Source organism: Coregonus lavaretus (assembly GCF_964263955.1).
Source record: "Coregonus lavaretus genome assembly, chromosome: 36".
Classification (NCBI taxonomy): Eukaryota; Metazoa; Chordata; class Actinopteri; order Salmoniformes; family Salmonidae; genus Coregonus; species Coregonus lavaretus.
The window spans coordinates 22670768-22687775 of record NC_140023.1 but is presented as its reverse complement, the minus strand read 5'-3'; the positions used below and the strand labels follow the sequence as shown (position 1 = coordinate 22687775).

Here is a 17008-nt window from a genome sequence, read left to right as displayed (position 1 = left end):
TGTTATTAAAAATAAACCAGAAGAAAAGTACAACTGACATGCATTTTATTTAAAAGTACCATCTTAGACGTGCACAGCACTCACTGCCATTCCGCATACATAGGAAGGCGTTAACATGACACATTCCCTCCAAATTAGTGCTCGAAATACAAAACAAGAATGCAAAATATACTTACTGAATATTGCAGAGAACACTGTTCAAGAGCAAAGGTGCGGGTAGCCAACATTAACATTTGAGGTAGTTTATGGCAGAGTGATGCGTGGTCCTCTATCAAACTACCATATCTTACTACAAGCTGAAAGTAATCCCTCAAGTTCAATACTGATACAAGATTCCCATTATTACTCATGGTGGAAGGGAACAGAAAGATAATATACATTCAATGCTTCTGAGGTAGCTTAGCTTAAATAAATGCAGCACAGTCTCTTGTCTATAGTGCAATTAAATTATAACTAAATGCAGAGTGTTGGGAAACCAACCCTTTGCACATGACAAACATGCTTGGTGATAACTCAATCATATTGGTTTAAAAAAAAAAAAAAAAAAAAAACACCTTCGGCAGGTTAGCAATTATATTGCACATTTGTGGAATCTTATATTGCACATCTTACCATAGAAGAAAGTGCTTAATATCATCATAACTTCTCAATTAAAACATGCCTGGTCCTGCTAATTAGTCTAATCCAAAGAGACATCCTACCTATCCAGTCGCTCGCACTTTTACTCCCCATACTGCTCTACCTTGGAGATTCATCCATCACCTATCAAAACAAGGAGCAGCACAGGTATAGTGCATATTGACCTGGTAGGCTCTGCTTGGAATGCTGGCCTTGCCATCCAGAGCAGCAGAGATGGTCTGGGGGTGGCTGTGTGGTGGGGCACCAGGGCCCTGCAGGGTGGCAGATATGTAGGAGGCCGGGCCGTGGCCTGGGGCTAGGGAAGGCTGGAGGGCCTGCTGAGGGTACTGGATGCTGGACTGGTGCAGGTACTGAGGAGGCATGGTGGTGGTTGTCTGGCAAGGGGTATGGTACCCAGTCTGGCCCGGCTGCTGACCGGGTGGCTGGCACGTCTGCTTGTTGGCCTCCTTCACGTCGCTGTCATGAGCACTGCCAAAGAAAGACCAAAAGTGACCTTCAAAACGACTAACCCATCAAGCCTGCAGCACATTTCTACAACCACGTTCCTAAGATTATGGCAAGAGTTGACTATTCTCTCAGGTTGCATCAAGGTCATTACGCACCAAACAGACTTAAAAGAGGGGGACTCCCTGGACTTGGCTGGCCAATTTTTAAAACATAATTTTCCGTTGCGAAACGTTTTTGATAAGGCGTGCCTTAATAAACACGGTCCCTGGTGTTAAGCAGGCAAGAGAGCCCAGCTGAGGACAGACACTCACATTAGCATTTTCTCTACACAGGGGACAAGGTGATCCCAGCTGTATGCGGTGAGGCGCTGAAGCTGAGGAGGCCAGGAAGGGGACAGGTGCAGGATGATGCGAGAAGCTGCCACACAGGCAGCTGCCACCAGTGAGGGGGCGAACCTCAGAAACGCATGATCTGGAATAATAGCAAGTCATTACTCATCACCATGTATTGCACCAGAATATTGTGCAACAAGCCTAGCTGCGTCTTTCAACTGCAGGCTTTAAGTGTAAAAGGTGACGTTATGCTCTCTTAAAATCATATTTTCAGAAGGCAAACACTGGTTCGAAAAACCTTGAAATACCAGTTATATGATTTACGAAAAAAATATGTGGATCCCCATTAGCTGTTGAAACATAGATATAAAACATGACATTAAATGGACAAGCACAGCAACACAAATTAAAACTAAGTACACATCAACTAAAGAACACCACGAGAAAATAAAGAAACATTTAGAAATTAGCAACACTAAATCTCAAATGCTTTGGTATGTAGACACTTGTCTGTTGTAGCTAAAGAATACAGTTACAGAATACAGTGTGGGTGTATAGATCAGGGCTCTCCAATCCTGTTCCTGGACAGCTCCTGTACAGTCGGGGTCAAACGTTTTGAGAATGACACAAATATTAATTTTTCACAAAGTCTGCTGCCTCATGATGGCAATTTGCATATACTCCAGAATGTTATGAAGAGTGATCAGATGAATTGCAATTAATTGCAAAGTCCCTCTTTGCCATGTTAAATGAACTTAATCCCAAAAAAAACATTTCCACTGCATTTCAGCCCTGCCACAAAAGGACCAGCTGACATCATGTCAGTGATTCTCTCGTTAACACAGGTGAGTGTTGACGAGGACAAGGCTGGAGATCACTCTGTCATGCTGATTGAGTTAGAATACCAGTCTGTAAGCTTTAAAAGGAGGGTGGTGCTTGAAATCATTGTTCTTCCTCTGTTAACCATGGTTACCTGCAAGGAAACACGTGCCGTCATCATTGCTTTGCACAAAAAGGGCTTCACAGGCAAGGATATTGCTGCGAGTAAGATTGCACCTAAATCAACCATATATTGGATCATCAAGAACTTCAAGGAGAGAGGTTCAATTGTTGTGAAGAAGGCGTCAGGGCGGCGCCCAAGAAAGTCCAGCAAGAACCAGGACCATCTCCTAAAGTTGATTCAGCTGCGGGATCGGGGCACCACCAGTGCAGAGCTTGCTCAGTAATTGCAGCAGGCAGGTGTGAGTGCATTTGCATGCACAGTGATGCAAATACTTTTGGAGGATGGCCTAGTGTCAAGAAGGGCAGCAAAGTAGCCACTTCTCTCCAGGAAAAACATCAGGGACAGACTGATATTCTGCAAAAGGTACAGGGATTGGACTGCTGAGGACTGGGGTAAAGTCATTTTCTCTGATGAATCCCCTTTCTGATTGTTTGGGGCATCCGGAAAACACCTTGTCCGGAGAAGACAAGGTGAGCGCTACCATCAGTCCTGTGTCATGCCAACAGTAAAGCATCCTGAGACCATTCATGTGTGGGATTGCTTCTCAGCCAAGGGAGTGGGCTCACTCACAATTTTGCCTAAGAACACAGCCATGAATAAAGAATGGTACCAACACATCCTCCGCGAGCAACTTCTTCCAACCATCCAAGAACAGTTTGGTGACGAACAATGCCTTTTCCAGCATGATGGAGCACCTTGCCATAAGGCAAAAGTGATAACTAAGTGGCTCAGGGAACAAAACATCAACATTTTGGATCCATGGCCAGGAAACTCCCCAGACCTTAATCCCATTGAGAACTTGTGGTCGATCCTCAAGAGGCAAGTGGACAAACAAAAACCCACACATTCTGACAAACTCCAAGCATTGATTATGCAAGAATGGGCTGCCATCAGTCAGGATGTGGCCCAGAAGTTAATTGACAGCATGCCAGGGCGGATTGCAGAGGTCTTGAAAAAGAAGGGTCAACACTGCAAATATTGCATAAACTTAATGTAATTGTCAATAAAAGCCTTTGACACTTATGGAATGCTTGTAATTATACTTCAGTATACCATAGTAACATCTGACAAAAATATCTCATAACACTGAAGCAGCAAACTTTGTGAAGACCAATACTTGTCATTCTCAAAACATTTGACCACGACTGTAGAGAGATCCTGGATGAAAACCTACTCCAGAGCACTCAGGACCTCAGAGACTAGGGTGAAAGTTAACCTTCCAACAGGACAATGACCCTAAGCACACATCCAAGACAATGCAGGAGTGGCTTCTGGACAAGTCTCTGAATGTCCTTGAGTGGCCCAGCCAGAGCCTGGACTTCAACATCTCTGGAGAGACCTGAAAATAGTTGCGCAGCAATGATCCCTATCCAACCTGACAGCACTTGAGAGGATCTGCAGAGAAAAATGGGAGAAACTCCCCAAATACAGGTGTGCCAAGCTTGTAGTCATACCGAAGAAGACTCGAGGCTGTAATCACTGCCAAAGGTGCTTCAACAAAGTACTGAGTAAAGGGTCTGAATACCTATGTAAATGCGATATGTTTTTTATTTGTAATACATTTGCTAAAATGTTTGCTTTGTCATTATGGGGTATTGTGTGTAGATTGATGAGGAGAAAACATTTAATTCATTTTAGAATAAGGCTCTAACAAAATGTGGAAAAAGTCAAGGTGTCTGAATACTTTCCGAATGCACTGTATAGGCCTACATTTGCGCGCAGGCCAGGTAGCCTAGGCCTACTTCTGTGTAATCAGGTGTGCATCCTTACTCAAAATTGACAGGAGCCCTTCAAACAAAACACAATTAATAAATTGACAACTTGTAAATGGAATGAAATAAACAAAAACTTGTTTCTCACAAGTGTTGCCTAGGTTGTGCGCACTGCAATGAGAACTGTAAAATACGAATAATATATTGAATGAATTAACAGAAATTACAGTAACCAAACAAACTTTGCAGATTAGACATGGGAATTAACGGTAACTGTATTTCTGGCCATCCCTGTGGCCTCCGCAATGGATTAGTCCACTGAGACAGGCATCAATCAAGACATGTGCCATGAAACATATTTATTTTTTATAGCAACTGCTCTACAAAAAAATAAATAAAAAATGCGTCAACCAACAGCCTATCGACCAAACAATCGACTAAATGGGGTCCGCCATCATTTCCCCACCTCTCCCACACTAACTTTTGAAAATTACAATGCTTTTCTTTCATTATTAGCTATTTTATGCATGAATATGATGGCTCAGTTTGTTGGCATTTATTTCATGCCTAATTTTGCCAATGAAATCGCTAAATAATTAAATGTTAAAATAATTGCCAATGTCTAAAGGATTTGTCATGAATAAGCCATCTGATTCAATGAAAGATGGAGTTGAATTTGTCTTTCTTGCCATAATTTCATTTAAAGTACTCCAAAGGTTTTTTCAATCATACATCCATCATTTAATTTATCTTGGTTTCTTAATACAATTTATTATTGGTTGTTGAGTTTAGTCACAATTTCTCAATTTACAATGTCTGCCAATCAGATGTGGAGACATCCTTACTTGGCTCTCCTTTGCATCATTTCTCTAAACAATACAGCTTTTAAATTCCTCAACAATCCAGGGGGGTTTAACAGTTTTAGCATTCAGTTTCTTAATAGGTGCATGCTTATTGATAACTGGAAGAAACTATTTCATAACTGCATCAACTGCAGCATCTGGATGCTCCTCATTACACACATCAAACCAACAAATCTTCAACATAGGAATCACTAGAACATCTTCTGTATGATCTCTTACACACTATTTTAGGCCCAGCCTTTGGAACCTTGGCTTTTCTGGATATAGCCACTACATCCAATGGGTGTGGATACAGCTTTAGAACAAAGTGCTGCAGCATTAGTAAAGATATGATCAAATCACTTGGACGATGTAGTTCCTGTACTCTTTGTAAACACTCTGGCAGGTTGATTGATAACCTGAGTCAGATTACAGGCACCGGTTACAGTAAGAAGCTTCCTATTGAGCGGATTGCTTGATGAAAACCAGCAATCAGGTCACCCAGAAAATAGACCTCTATTAGCATCACACATTATCAAGCATGTCACACATACAGTTGAAGTCGGAAGTTTACACACACTTAGGTTGGAGTCATTAAAACTTGTTTTAAAACCAATACACACATTTCCTGTTAACAAACTATAGTTTTGGCAAGTCGGTTAGGACATCTACTTTATGCATGACACAAGTCTTTTTTCCAACAATTGTTTACAGACAGATTATTTCACTGTATCACAATTCCAGTGGGTCAGAAGTTTACATACACTAAGTTGACTGTGCCATTAAACAGCTTGGAAAAGTCCAGAAAATTATGTCATGGCTTTAGAAGCTTCTGATAGGCTAATTGACATCATTTGAGTCAATTGGAGGTGTACCTGTGGATGTATTTCAAGGCCTACCTTCAAACTCAGTGCCTCTTTGCTTGACATCACGGGAAAATCAAAAGAAATCAGCCAAGACCCCAGAAAAAAAATTGTAGACCTCCACAAGTCTGGTTCATCCTTGGGAGCAATTCATCCGTACAAACAATAGTACGCAAGTATAAACACCATGGGACCACGCAGCCGTCATACCGCTCAGGGAGGAGACGCGTTCTGTCTCCTAGAGATTAATGTACTTTGGTGCGAAAAGTGCAAATCAATCCCAGAACAACAGCAAAGGACCTTGTGAAGATGCTGAAGGACAAAAGTATCTATATCCACAGTAAAACGAGTCCTATATTGACATAACCTGAAAGGCCACTCAGCAAGGAAGAAGCCACTGCTCCAAAACCACCATAACAAAGCCAGACTACGGTTTGCAACTGCACATGGTGACAAAGATCGTACTTTTTGGAGAAATGTCCTTTGGTCTGATGAAACAAAAATATAACTGTTTGCCGATAATGACCGTCGTTATGTTTGGAGGAAAAGGGGGTAATCAAATCAAATTTTATTGGCCACATGCGCCGAATACAACATGTGTAGACATTACAGTGAAATGCTTACTTACAGCCCTTAACCAACAATGCATTTATTTTTTAAAACAAAAGTAAAATAAAACAAAAAAAGGTGTTGAGAAAAAAAAGAGCAGAAGTAAAATAAAATAATTGTAGGGAGGCTATATACAGGGGGGTACCGGTGCAGAGTCAATGTGTGGGGGCACCGGCTAGTTGAGGTAATATGTACATGGGTAGAGTTAAAGTGACTATGCATGAATAATTAACAGTAAAAGATGGGGTGGGGTTAGGGGGGCAGTGCAAATAGTCCGGGTAGCCATGATTAGCTGTTCAGGAGTCTTATGGCTTGGGGGTAGAAGCTGTTGAGAAGTCTTTTGGACCTAGACTTGGCACTCCGGTACCGCTTGCCGTGCGGTAGCAGAGAGAACAGTCTATGACTAGGGTGGCTGGAGTCTTTTGAGGGCCTTCCTCTGACACCGCCTGGTATAGAGGTCCTGGATGGCAGGAAGCTTGGCCCCAGTGATGTACTGGGCCATACGCACTACCCTCTGTAGTGCCTTGCGGTCGGAGGCCGAGCAGTTGCCATACCAGGCGGTGATGCAACCAGTCAGGATGCTCTCGATGGTGCAGCAGTATAACTTTTTGAGGATCTGAGGACCCATGCCAAATCTTTTCAGTCTCCTGAGGGGGAATAGGCTTTGTCGTGACCTCTTCACGATTGTCTTGGAGTGTTTGGACCATGATAGTTCGTTGGTGATGTGGACACCAAGGAACTTGAAGCGCTCAACCTGTTCCACTACAGCCCTGTCGATGAGAATGGGGGTGTGCTCAGTCCTCTTTTTTTCCCCTGTAGTCCACAATAATCTCCTTTGTCTTGGTCACGTTGAGGGAGAGGTTGTTATCCTGGCACCACACGGCCAGGTCTCTGAGCTCCTCCCTATAGGCTGTCTCATCGTTGTCGGTGATCAGGCCTACCACTGTTGTGTCGTCGGCTAACTTAATGATGGTGTTGGAGTCGTGCCTGGCCATGCAGTCATGGGTGAACAGGGAGTACAGGAGGGGACTGAGCACGCATCCCTGAGGGGCCCCCGTGTTGAGGATCAGTGTGGCAGATGTGTTGTTACCTACCCTTACCACCTGGGGGCGGCCCGTCAGGAAGTCCAGGATCCAGTTGCAGAGGGAGGTGTTTAGTCCCAGGATCCTTAGCTTATGATGAGCTTTGAGGGCACTATGGTGTTGAATGCTGAGCTGTAGTCAATGAAAGGCATTCTCACGTAGGTGTTCCTCTTGTCCAGGTGGGAAAGGGCAGTGTGGAGTGCAATAGAGATTGCATCATCTGTGGATCTGTTGGGGCGGTATGCAAATTGAGCGGGGTCTAGGGTTTCTGGGATAATGGTGTTGATGTGAGCCATGACCAGCCTTTCAAAGCACTTCATGGCAACAGACGTCAGTGCTACGGGTCGGTAGTCATTTAGGCAGGTTATCTTAGTGTCCTTGGGCACAGGGACTATGGTGGTCTGCTTGAAACATGTTGGTATTATAGACTCAGTCAGGGACATGTTGAAAATCTCAGTGAAGACACTTACCAGTTGGTCAGCACATGCTCGGAGTACACGTCCTGGTAATCCGTCTGGCCCTGCGGCCTTGTGAATGTTGACCTGCTTAAAAGTCTTACTCACATTGGCTACGGAGAGCGTGATCTCATAGTCATCCGGAACAGCTGGTGCTCTCATGCATGCTTCAGTGTTGCTTGCCTCAAAGCGAGCATAGAAGTGGTTTAGCTCGTCTGGAAGTCTGGTGTCACTGGGCAGCTCGCGGCTGTGCTTCCCTTTGTAACTTGCAAGCTGAAGAACACCATCCCAACCGTGAAGCACAGGGGTGGCAGCATCATGCTGTGGGGGTGCTTTGCTGCAGGAGGGACTGGTGCACTTCACAAAATAGATGGCATTATGAGGAAGGACATTTATGTGGATATATTGAAGCAACATCTCAAGACATCAGTCAGGAAGTTCAAGCTTGGTCGCATATGGGTCTTCCAAATGGACAATGACCCCAAGCATACTTCCAAAGTTGTGGTAAAATGGCTTAAGGACAACAAAGTCAAGGTATTGGAGTGGCCATCACACAGCCCTGACCTCAATCCTATAGAAAATGTGTGGGAAGAACTGAGAAAGCGTGTGCGAGCAAGGAGGCCTACAAACCTGACTCAGTTACACCAGCTCTGTCAGGAGGAATGGGCCAAAATTCACCCAACTTATTGTGGGAAGCTTGTGGAGGCTACCCGAAACGTTTGACCCAAGTTAAACAATTTAAAGGCAATGCTACCAAATACTAATTGAGTGTATGTAAACGTATGACCCACTGGGAATGTGATGTAAGAAATAAAAGCTGAAATATATCATTCTCTCTACTATTATTCTGACATTTCACATTCTTAAAATAAAGTGGTGATCCTAACTGACCTAAGACAGGAAATGTTTACTAGTTTGAGTTTAAATGTATTTGGCTAAGGTGTATGTAAACTTCCGACTTCAACTGTATTATCCAGATACTGACTTAACACTTGGTGGCCTAGAGCAGCACCCTAAAAGAAAACGTTAGATGAGGCAGAGGTGAACCTGCAACCATAACACTTCAACAACAGTAGACATGAGATCCTCGCTAACCTTTACAGGAATATGGCTCGGAATATATGCAGCAACACCTCCTCCATAGACATTCCTGTCTCTTCTGTAGATGTTATATCCCTGTATTGCTACTGCTGTATCAAATGAATTATCTAAGTGAAGCAGCAACAGATAACTTCCACTTGCCTTGAAGGGAGACCTCCAGGAAGTAGTCAGCATACTTTGTCATGTAGAGCACAGTCTTCTCCAGGCATGCCATGGGCCAGCCATCATGGAGGTCTGCGTCGTTGACAGCGATGGACAGGTAGTACTCTATGAAGTGTGCAGCTGTGGGCAGGTACAAGTTCCACTGGAAGGTCTCCAGCAGGAGGAGCTCCATGTGCAGCAGTCCCTGCTTGGTAAGCACCAGGTTCATGGAGCTCATGCAGCCCAGGCTGTTAAGAGTCTCCAGCTTAGGAACCCGGTCCTCTCTCTCCTCAAACTTACCTGCAGAGGGGGGGGGAAATAATCACATTATGAGTTTATAGGCTAGGTGGACCACAGCAATTGGAAGTTTGGCCAAGCAGAGGCTTGCAAGGAAGCAGTCAAACTTACTAGCCAAAAGCAAGCAGGAGAGTGCGACCATGTGAAGCTGTTGCACCGTTATATCATAGCGGTCCATGAAAAGGTCCAGCAAGTAGACGGCAAGGTGTCTGGCTGCTGGGCACAGCCGGTAGCGATTGCTTACGATAGCTATGAGGTCTGCAAAGTAGCGCCTGAGGTTGAGCTGGGGGGACTGGCCTTTGTAGGAGGGCAACTTGATTTCCTGAAAAAAAGTGCATGTCATGTTACGTTATAAGATATGTAATCTTGGACACCCAGATCTAAAATCCTGCGTAATTGCTTCAGATGCTCTATTAAAAAGGTCTGGGGGGAGATGTATGAGAAAGGATACTAAACAAGACTAGTGAAGTCCCCACCTTCCTAAATAGAAACTCTCAGACCGTTTCAGGTAAGTCTATGGGCCAGATGTCCCCTCCCCTTCAAACATTCCAAAGATGCACAAGCACCTACGAAATCGTGACTGTCCAAATGATCAGTGACGAAAAATCAGGGCACCGGAACCAAGTTTCTTGTTAGTCGTCGCATCCAACAGTCTGTTGAGACGCTCCGATACCATTTATGTTACGTTCTGTCCACGAGAGATTATGTCCGCATTTTAACTGTTGGAATCATATAAATAAAATGTGTATTGCGATTCACTTTCGTCTGCACCTCCCTCGACTTCACTCCTCAACTTTTGTCTGCAGTCGGTTGCTTTAGCCTTACCACTCAAACGTGCCCAATATCAAATAATTTCTAAGTAGCAATTAAGCACCTTACTGTGATCGTTTTCAATTAAAATGGTCAAAAATAAACAAATTCCTTCTTAGTAGTGTTGCACAGTATACCGAAACTTCTGTACTTTTTCGATACTATAACATGAAAAACTGTTAGATATTAGAATGAGTTACTTTCGTTACTTCTGCCAAATGTGTCCCCTTATAGCGCGAGTGCACCATTCATGCCTGTCGCCTGCTCCACTTACTCATTGCTAGAGCACTGGGAGTCTAGACTGCAACATGTTAGCTCCTCACTCATGCTGCATAGAAGTTGCTGATTGTCACCAGAAACTTTATTAATTCACTTAAAAGCTGCAATATGTAAATTTTTGGGCGACCTGACCAAATTCCAATACAAATGTGACAGATCTCTCATTGAAAGCTAGTCTAAGAAGCGGTAGATCTGTTCTACGTGCGCTATTTCTATGCTTCCCGTTCTTAAGTTTAGTTTTTGCGTCTTACTTTCAGTTTTGTACAACAGCTTCAAAAAACTGAAAATATAATAGTTTTGGTTATTGAAAATATATATTTCACAGCAGTTAAGATGGTACAATAATTCTCTACACTATATATTACTTGTTTTTTCATCAACTGAAATTAGGAGAACTTAGAATTTTAGCAACCAGGAAATGGCTTTGCAATTTCTGCATATTGCACTATTAAATCGTCTCTCCATCACATTCAACGATTACAGAGGTATAATAAGAACTGGAGACTGTGTCCAAGATGTCCAGCCATTGTTTTCAATGTAATCTACTCACGTTTGCATTCGCTGATTCATGGACCATCTATATCTGGTTTGCATCCGGTTTATACAGACCAACATCACATGCATCTTAGCCCTTGGTGCGCACAGGGAGCAGAGCGAGCAGCGAAGTCATCACTTAATCCAAAAACAGACTTTGGATGAATATAAACAAAAAATATATAAACGCAACAATTTCAAAGATTTTACTGAGTTTCAGTTCATTTAAGGAAATCAATCAATTGAAATAAATTGTCTGTGTGAAGTTGCTGGATATTGGCCGGAACTGGAACATGCTGTCGTACGCGGCGATCCAGAGCATCCCAAACATGCTCAATGGGTAACATCTGGTGAGTATGCAGGCCATGAAGAACTGGGACATTTTCAGCTTCCAGCAATTGTGTACAGATCCTTGCATTATCATGCTGAAACATGAGGTGATGGCGGCGGATGAATGGCACGACAATGGGCCTCAGGATCTCGTCAAGGTATCTCTGTATTGAAATTGCCATCAATAAAACGCAATCGTGTTTGTTGTCCATAGCTTATGCCTGCCCATACCATGACCCCATTGCCACCGTGGGGCACTCTGTTCACAACGTTGACATCAGCAAACCGCTCGCCCACACAACACCATACATGCTGTCTGCCATCTGCCTGGTACAGTTGAAACCGGGATTCATTCGTGAAGAGCACACTTCTCCAGCGTGCTAGTGGCCATCGAAGGTCAGCATTTGCCCACTGAAGTCGGTTACGACGCCGAACTGCAGTCAGGTCAAGACCCTGGTGAGGATGACATCATTACTGGGTTTTATAAAAAGTAGAGACTGCTACTTCACCGCAAATGTTGTTGTTGATCAGTACAATAAAATAAGTCCCAAATGGAAGGGAAACAGATTGTCATCTATAGCCACATGAAATCAGCGAAAACAAGCTCAATAAATCCAATGCATGCACACACACTCCTATTGAATATGCATTTACTTGTATTGTGAATAGGCCACCTAGACTACATCTTGATTTACCTAGTTTATCAATAGAGATTTACCATTCAAATACATTATTACCATTGTTATGTAATTAGATTGTTTTTACTAAAGTCTAATTAATTGTATGATTGTATATTTGCTTAATTAATGCATACAGGACTGTCTCTGAAAAATTGACATCAAATTTAAAATGTAGTGATATTGAATTCAAAAGATGTCCAACGATTGAACAGAGCAGTAGCTGAGTTTGTCTGGATTAAGTGCCATTCTGTGACTTAGTATAATACTCATTTTTTTGCCGTGGTATCGAGTATCGTGATACTAAACCTGGTATTGAAGTCAAAATTCTGGTATCGTGACAACACTACTTTACATTTGATATTTTAGCCATTTAGCAAACGCTCTTATCTTAAGCTAGCTAGGTGGAATAACCACATCACAGTCATAATAAGTGCATTTTTCTAGGAGAGGGTGAGGAGGGGGTGTGAAGGGGGTTGCTGTGAGATTTCTCAAGCAAGAATTTTGCTAAGACTGTTTGGGAGTGGTCTGAGTGGGGACGGGAAAACTGAAAACTAGCTGTTATTGGCAGAGGTTAGGAATTGTCTTATTTGTCTATTAACTAATTTACTCCCTGGTGATGTCACAGACGTCTTTTCAAACAGCTCTTACACAAAAAGGGCATTAACATAACTTTCACAATTTCACAGTATTATTCCAACCTCAGCGTGGGTGGATATATATACACAGTTGAAGTCGGAAGTTTACATACACTTAGGTCGGAGTCATTAAAACTTGTTTTTCAACCACTCCACAAATTTCTGTTTAACAAACTATAGTTTTGGCAAGTCGGATAGGAAATCTACTTTATGCATGACACAAGTAATTTTTCCAACAATTGTTTACAGACAGATTATTTCACTGTATCACAATTCCACTGGGTCAGAAGCTTACATACAAAGTTGACTGTGCCTTTAAACAGCTTGGAAAATTCCAGAAAATGATGTCCTGGCTTTAGAAGCTTCTGATAGGCTAATTGACATCATTTGAGTCAATTGGAGGTGTACCTGTGGATGTATTTCAAGGCCTACCTTCAAACTCAGTGCCTCTTTGCTTGCCATCATGGGAAAACCAAAAGAAATCAGCCAAGACCTCAGAAAAAAAATTATAGACCTCCACAAGTCTGGTTCATCCTTGGGAGCAATTTCCAAATGCCTGAAGGTACCACGTTCATCTGTACAAAACAATAGTGCGCAAGTATAAACACCTGGGACCACGCAGCCGTCATACCGCTCAGGAAGGAGACGCATTCTGTCTCCTAGAGATTAACGTACTTTGGTGCGAAAAGTGCAAATCAATCCCAGAACAACAGCAACGGACCTTGTGAAGATGTTGAAGGAAACAGGTACAAAAGTATCTATATCCACAGTAAAACGAGTCCTATATCGATATAACCTGAAAGGCCGCTTAACAAGGAAGAAGCCATTGCTCCAAAACCGCCATTAAAAAAGCCAGACTACGGTTGCACATGGGCACAAAGATCGTACTTTTTGGAGAATTGTCCTCTGGTCTGATGAAACAAAAATAGAACTGTTTGGCTATAATGACCATAGTTATGTTTGGAGGAAAAAGGGGGTAACTTGCAAGCCGAAGAACACCATCCCAACCGCAAGCACGGGGGTGGCAGCATCATGCTGTGGTGGTGCTTTGCTGCAGGAGGGACTGGTGCACTTCACAAAATAGATGGCATCATGAGGAAGGAAAATGATGTGGATATATTGAAGCAACATCTCAAGACATCAGTCAGGAAGTTAAAGCTTGGTCGCAAATGGGTCTTCCAAATGGACAATGACCCCAAGCATACTTCCAAAGCTGTGGCAAAATGGCTTAAGGACAACAAAGTCAAGGTATTGGAGTGGCCATCACAAAGCCCTGACCTCAATCCTATAGAAAATGTGTGGGAAGAACTGAGAAAGCGTGTGCGAGCAAGGAGGCCTACAAACCTGACTCAGTTACACCAGCTCTGTCAGGAGGAATGGGCCAAAATTCACCCAACTTATTGTGGGAAGCTTGTGGAAGGCTACCTGAAACATTTGACCCAAGTTAAACAATTTAAAGGCAATACACTCAATTAGTATTTTGTAGCATGTAAACTTCTGACCCACTGTGAATGTGATGTAAGAAATAAAAGCTGAAATAAATAATTATCTACTATTGTTCTGACATTTCACATTCTTAAAATAAAGTGGTGATCCTAATGGACCTCAAACAGGGAATTTTTACTAGGATTAAATGTCAGGAATTGTGAAAAACTGAGTTTAAATGTATTTGGCTAAGGTGTATGTAAACTTCCGACTTCAACTGTGTGTGTGTGTGTATATATATATATATATATATATATATATATATATACACACACACACATACACACACACACACACATACGACAATCACATTTTTGACTTCACTATGATCAGCCATGTATTGTAGGCCTGTGTTAATAGAATATATCAGGTCACCAGCTCTCACTTTGGGAATATTACACTAATGTAGGCAGTTATTGCCTCCACTTTGAAATATGACAGCATACTTACTTTGTAGCGCAGAGCCTGGTATATATCTCCAGCAAGTTGTCCTTTCCACCATTGGCCCTCAAGCTCCATTTAATCGAACTTGTAGGAATTTCTTGAGGCACAAATTGTACAGTCTAAAGATGGTAATCTCAAAACTTATGACAACAGTTGAATATTCTGCATAGCTGAAATTCCAGCAGTGAACAAAGATTGTCTTATTTTCCCTCCGCATTTTCAATGAAAAGGTCAAGTACAGCCATTGTCATCTCAATATCAAATAATTTCTGGGTAACAATGAAGTACCTTACTGTGATTGTTGTCAATTAAAAAATGGTCCAAAAAAAAAACTAAAATACCTTCTTAGCAAAGAGCTATTTTTTCAAGTAATACATTTTGCTAAGGACAATCAGGGAGTGGTCTGAGTGGCGAGGGGAAAACTGAAAACTAGCTGTTATTGGCAGAGATGTTTGGAATTCTCTCTTATTGGTCTATTAACTAATTTACCAGGCAGGACAAAACTCCATCCCACCAAAACAGTCTTTCAAAAACAGCTCGTACATTATCATAATTTGCACAATTTCATAGCAACATTCCAACCTCAGTGAAGAAATATATATAAAACACAGGAAAATCACATTTGACTGCACTGGGCCTTTAAGAGAAATTAAGGTTAGAAAACGCAAATATTAGCCAAACCAATAGTAGCTATTCAGCAATTCAGGACACACTCACCAAGCCAATTAATGACCTGGCGGCCGTAACAGTGTAGACAAAACCGCTGTGTGTAACATGAGATCATTTGTGCAAACGCAACTACGGAGGAAGTAATATACTAACTGCTACAAATTCACACACATTTGACAAACCTCAACATTGATTTCAAGATGATCAGCTTGAGGTGACTATTGGCTACTATCCTACATAAAAATGACGTGTTGAGTCAAATATCTATTTAACATACGGCCAAAAGTTTCAGACAAACCAATCCCCAACGACTCCAGACTTACCCCTACACGCCACACTTAAAAGCGTAGTACAACTATAAAGCTGACTTTTGCTCAAGAAACTCGATATAGCCGTGAGTTTTCCAGTTGACATAAAGTTATGATTCTTCCATTGTTGAAGATACTCGAGTCAGTCGATGGCAGCTCAGCTCAGGCATGCGAGCAGTCCCAAGAGTGGTGCTGCAATGGGAACTCATGATAAAACGTTCTCAAAGCACTGCTGCCAATTGAAACTCACCTTACACACCAGAGACATCCAATCACTGGCCGGGATTCATAGACGTCAACAGGGATAACGTTTTGGTCACGGTTAGTGCAATCCGGGATTCCTTGGAACGTCCATACCTAACCTTAACCCTTAACCTAACCTTAACCATAACCTAACCCTTACCTAACCCTAAAATGAACCCTTACCTTAACCATTTTACATTTCAACTTCAATGGGGTAGGGACCTCCCAAGGATCTGTGATAGGATGGGCCTTTTGGTCACAACTGAGTCAGAAATTGCGGGAAGAAACCCCTAAATAACGGATCATGTCTGCGAAATAACTCACATTATTGTGAATTAGAATCAGATCTGGAAATAATTATTTTTCTGGAATTACCTAACGTTTTCACTATATCTTTTACTAACCTGATATAATTATGAAATTCCTTCTAATACAACGTAGCCTTTAATATTTCTATAACTCTTACTCTAAAGTAGGCGGTGCAAGTTATTTTGAATAAAGAAAGCTACCCCATGAGTATAATCTGCTATTACATCAGAACAGGACATTTTTCCTGTTCTTTTTTCCATTTCAGAATAAATAAACTTAATGTGTGAAATGAATGGCTAGAAAGTAATGTATACTGAACAAAAATATAAAAGCAACATGCAACAACTTCAAAGATTCGAATGAATTACAGTTCATATAAGGAAATATGTCAATTGAAATGCATTCATTAGGCCCTAATTTATGGATTTCACATGACTGGGAATAAAAATACAGTATGCATCTGTTGGTCACAGAAATTAAAAGATAGGGGCGTGGATCAGAAAACCAGTCAGTATCTGGTGTGACCACCATTTGCCTCATGCAGCGTGACACATCTCCTTCACATAGAGTTGATCAGGCTGTTGATTGTGGCCTGTGGAATGTAGTCCCACTCTTTTTCAATGGCTGTGCGAAGTTGCTGGATATTGGAACGTGCTGTCGTACACGTCAATCCAGTGCATCCTGAACATGCTCAATGGGTGATATGTCTGGTGAGTATGCAGGCCATGGAAGAACTGGGACATTTTCAGCTGCATGCTG

The 17008-nt window shown here is 42.2% G+C and overlaps 1 protein-coding gene across 3 annotated transcripts; it reads right to left on the bottom strand.

Moving 5' to 3' along the window:
* Positions 1-28: 28 nt before the first annotated feature.
* Positions 29-15885, bottom strand: LOC311110633 (cyclin-J-like). 3 transcript variants are annotated; one of them, XM_084153167.1, is made up of 6 exons: positions 15713-15885; positions 14727-14817; positions 9635-9845; positions 9227-9526; positions 1398-1557; positions 29-1107 (listed from the first exon to the last, which is right to left on the bottom strand). In XM_084153167.1, exons 2-6 carry the CDS (start codon positions 14793-14795, stop codon positions 759-761), a joined length of 1089 nt encoding a protein of 362 aa, XP_084009293.1. In that variant the 5' UTR covers positions 14796-14817; positions 15713-15885; the 3' UTR covers positions 29-758. The 3 variants fall into 3 exon arrangements, with proteins under 3 accessions (XP_084009293.1, XP_084009295.1, XP_084009294.1); XM_084153169.1 differs by having other exon boundaries at positions 9768-9845; positions 15713-15801; XM_084153168.1 differs by having other exon boundaries at positions 14727-15805.
* Positions 15886-17008: the final 1123 nt, after the last annotated feature.

Bases quoted from the DNA above. Each gene is read 5' to 3' on its own strand.
- LOC311110633 (XM_084153167.1), bottom strand. From the start codon at position 14,795: ATGGAGCTTGAGGGCCAATGGTGGAAAGGACAACTTGCTGGAGATATA. The intron at 9,846-14,726 runs GTAAGTATGCTG...ACTTTTTTTCAG, and splicing joins ACCAGGCTCTGCGCTACAAA to GAAATCAAGTTGCCCTCCTA. The intron at 1,558-9,226 runs GCAAGTGGAAGT...CTATTATTCCAG, and splicing joins CCTGGAGGTCTCCCTTCAAG to ATCATGCGTTTCTGAGGTTC.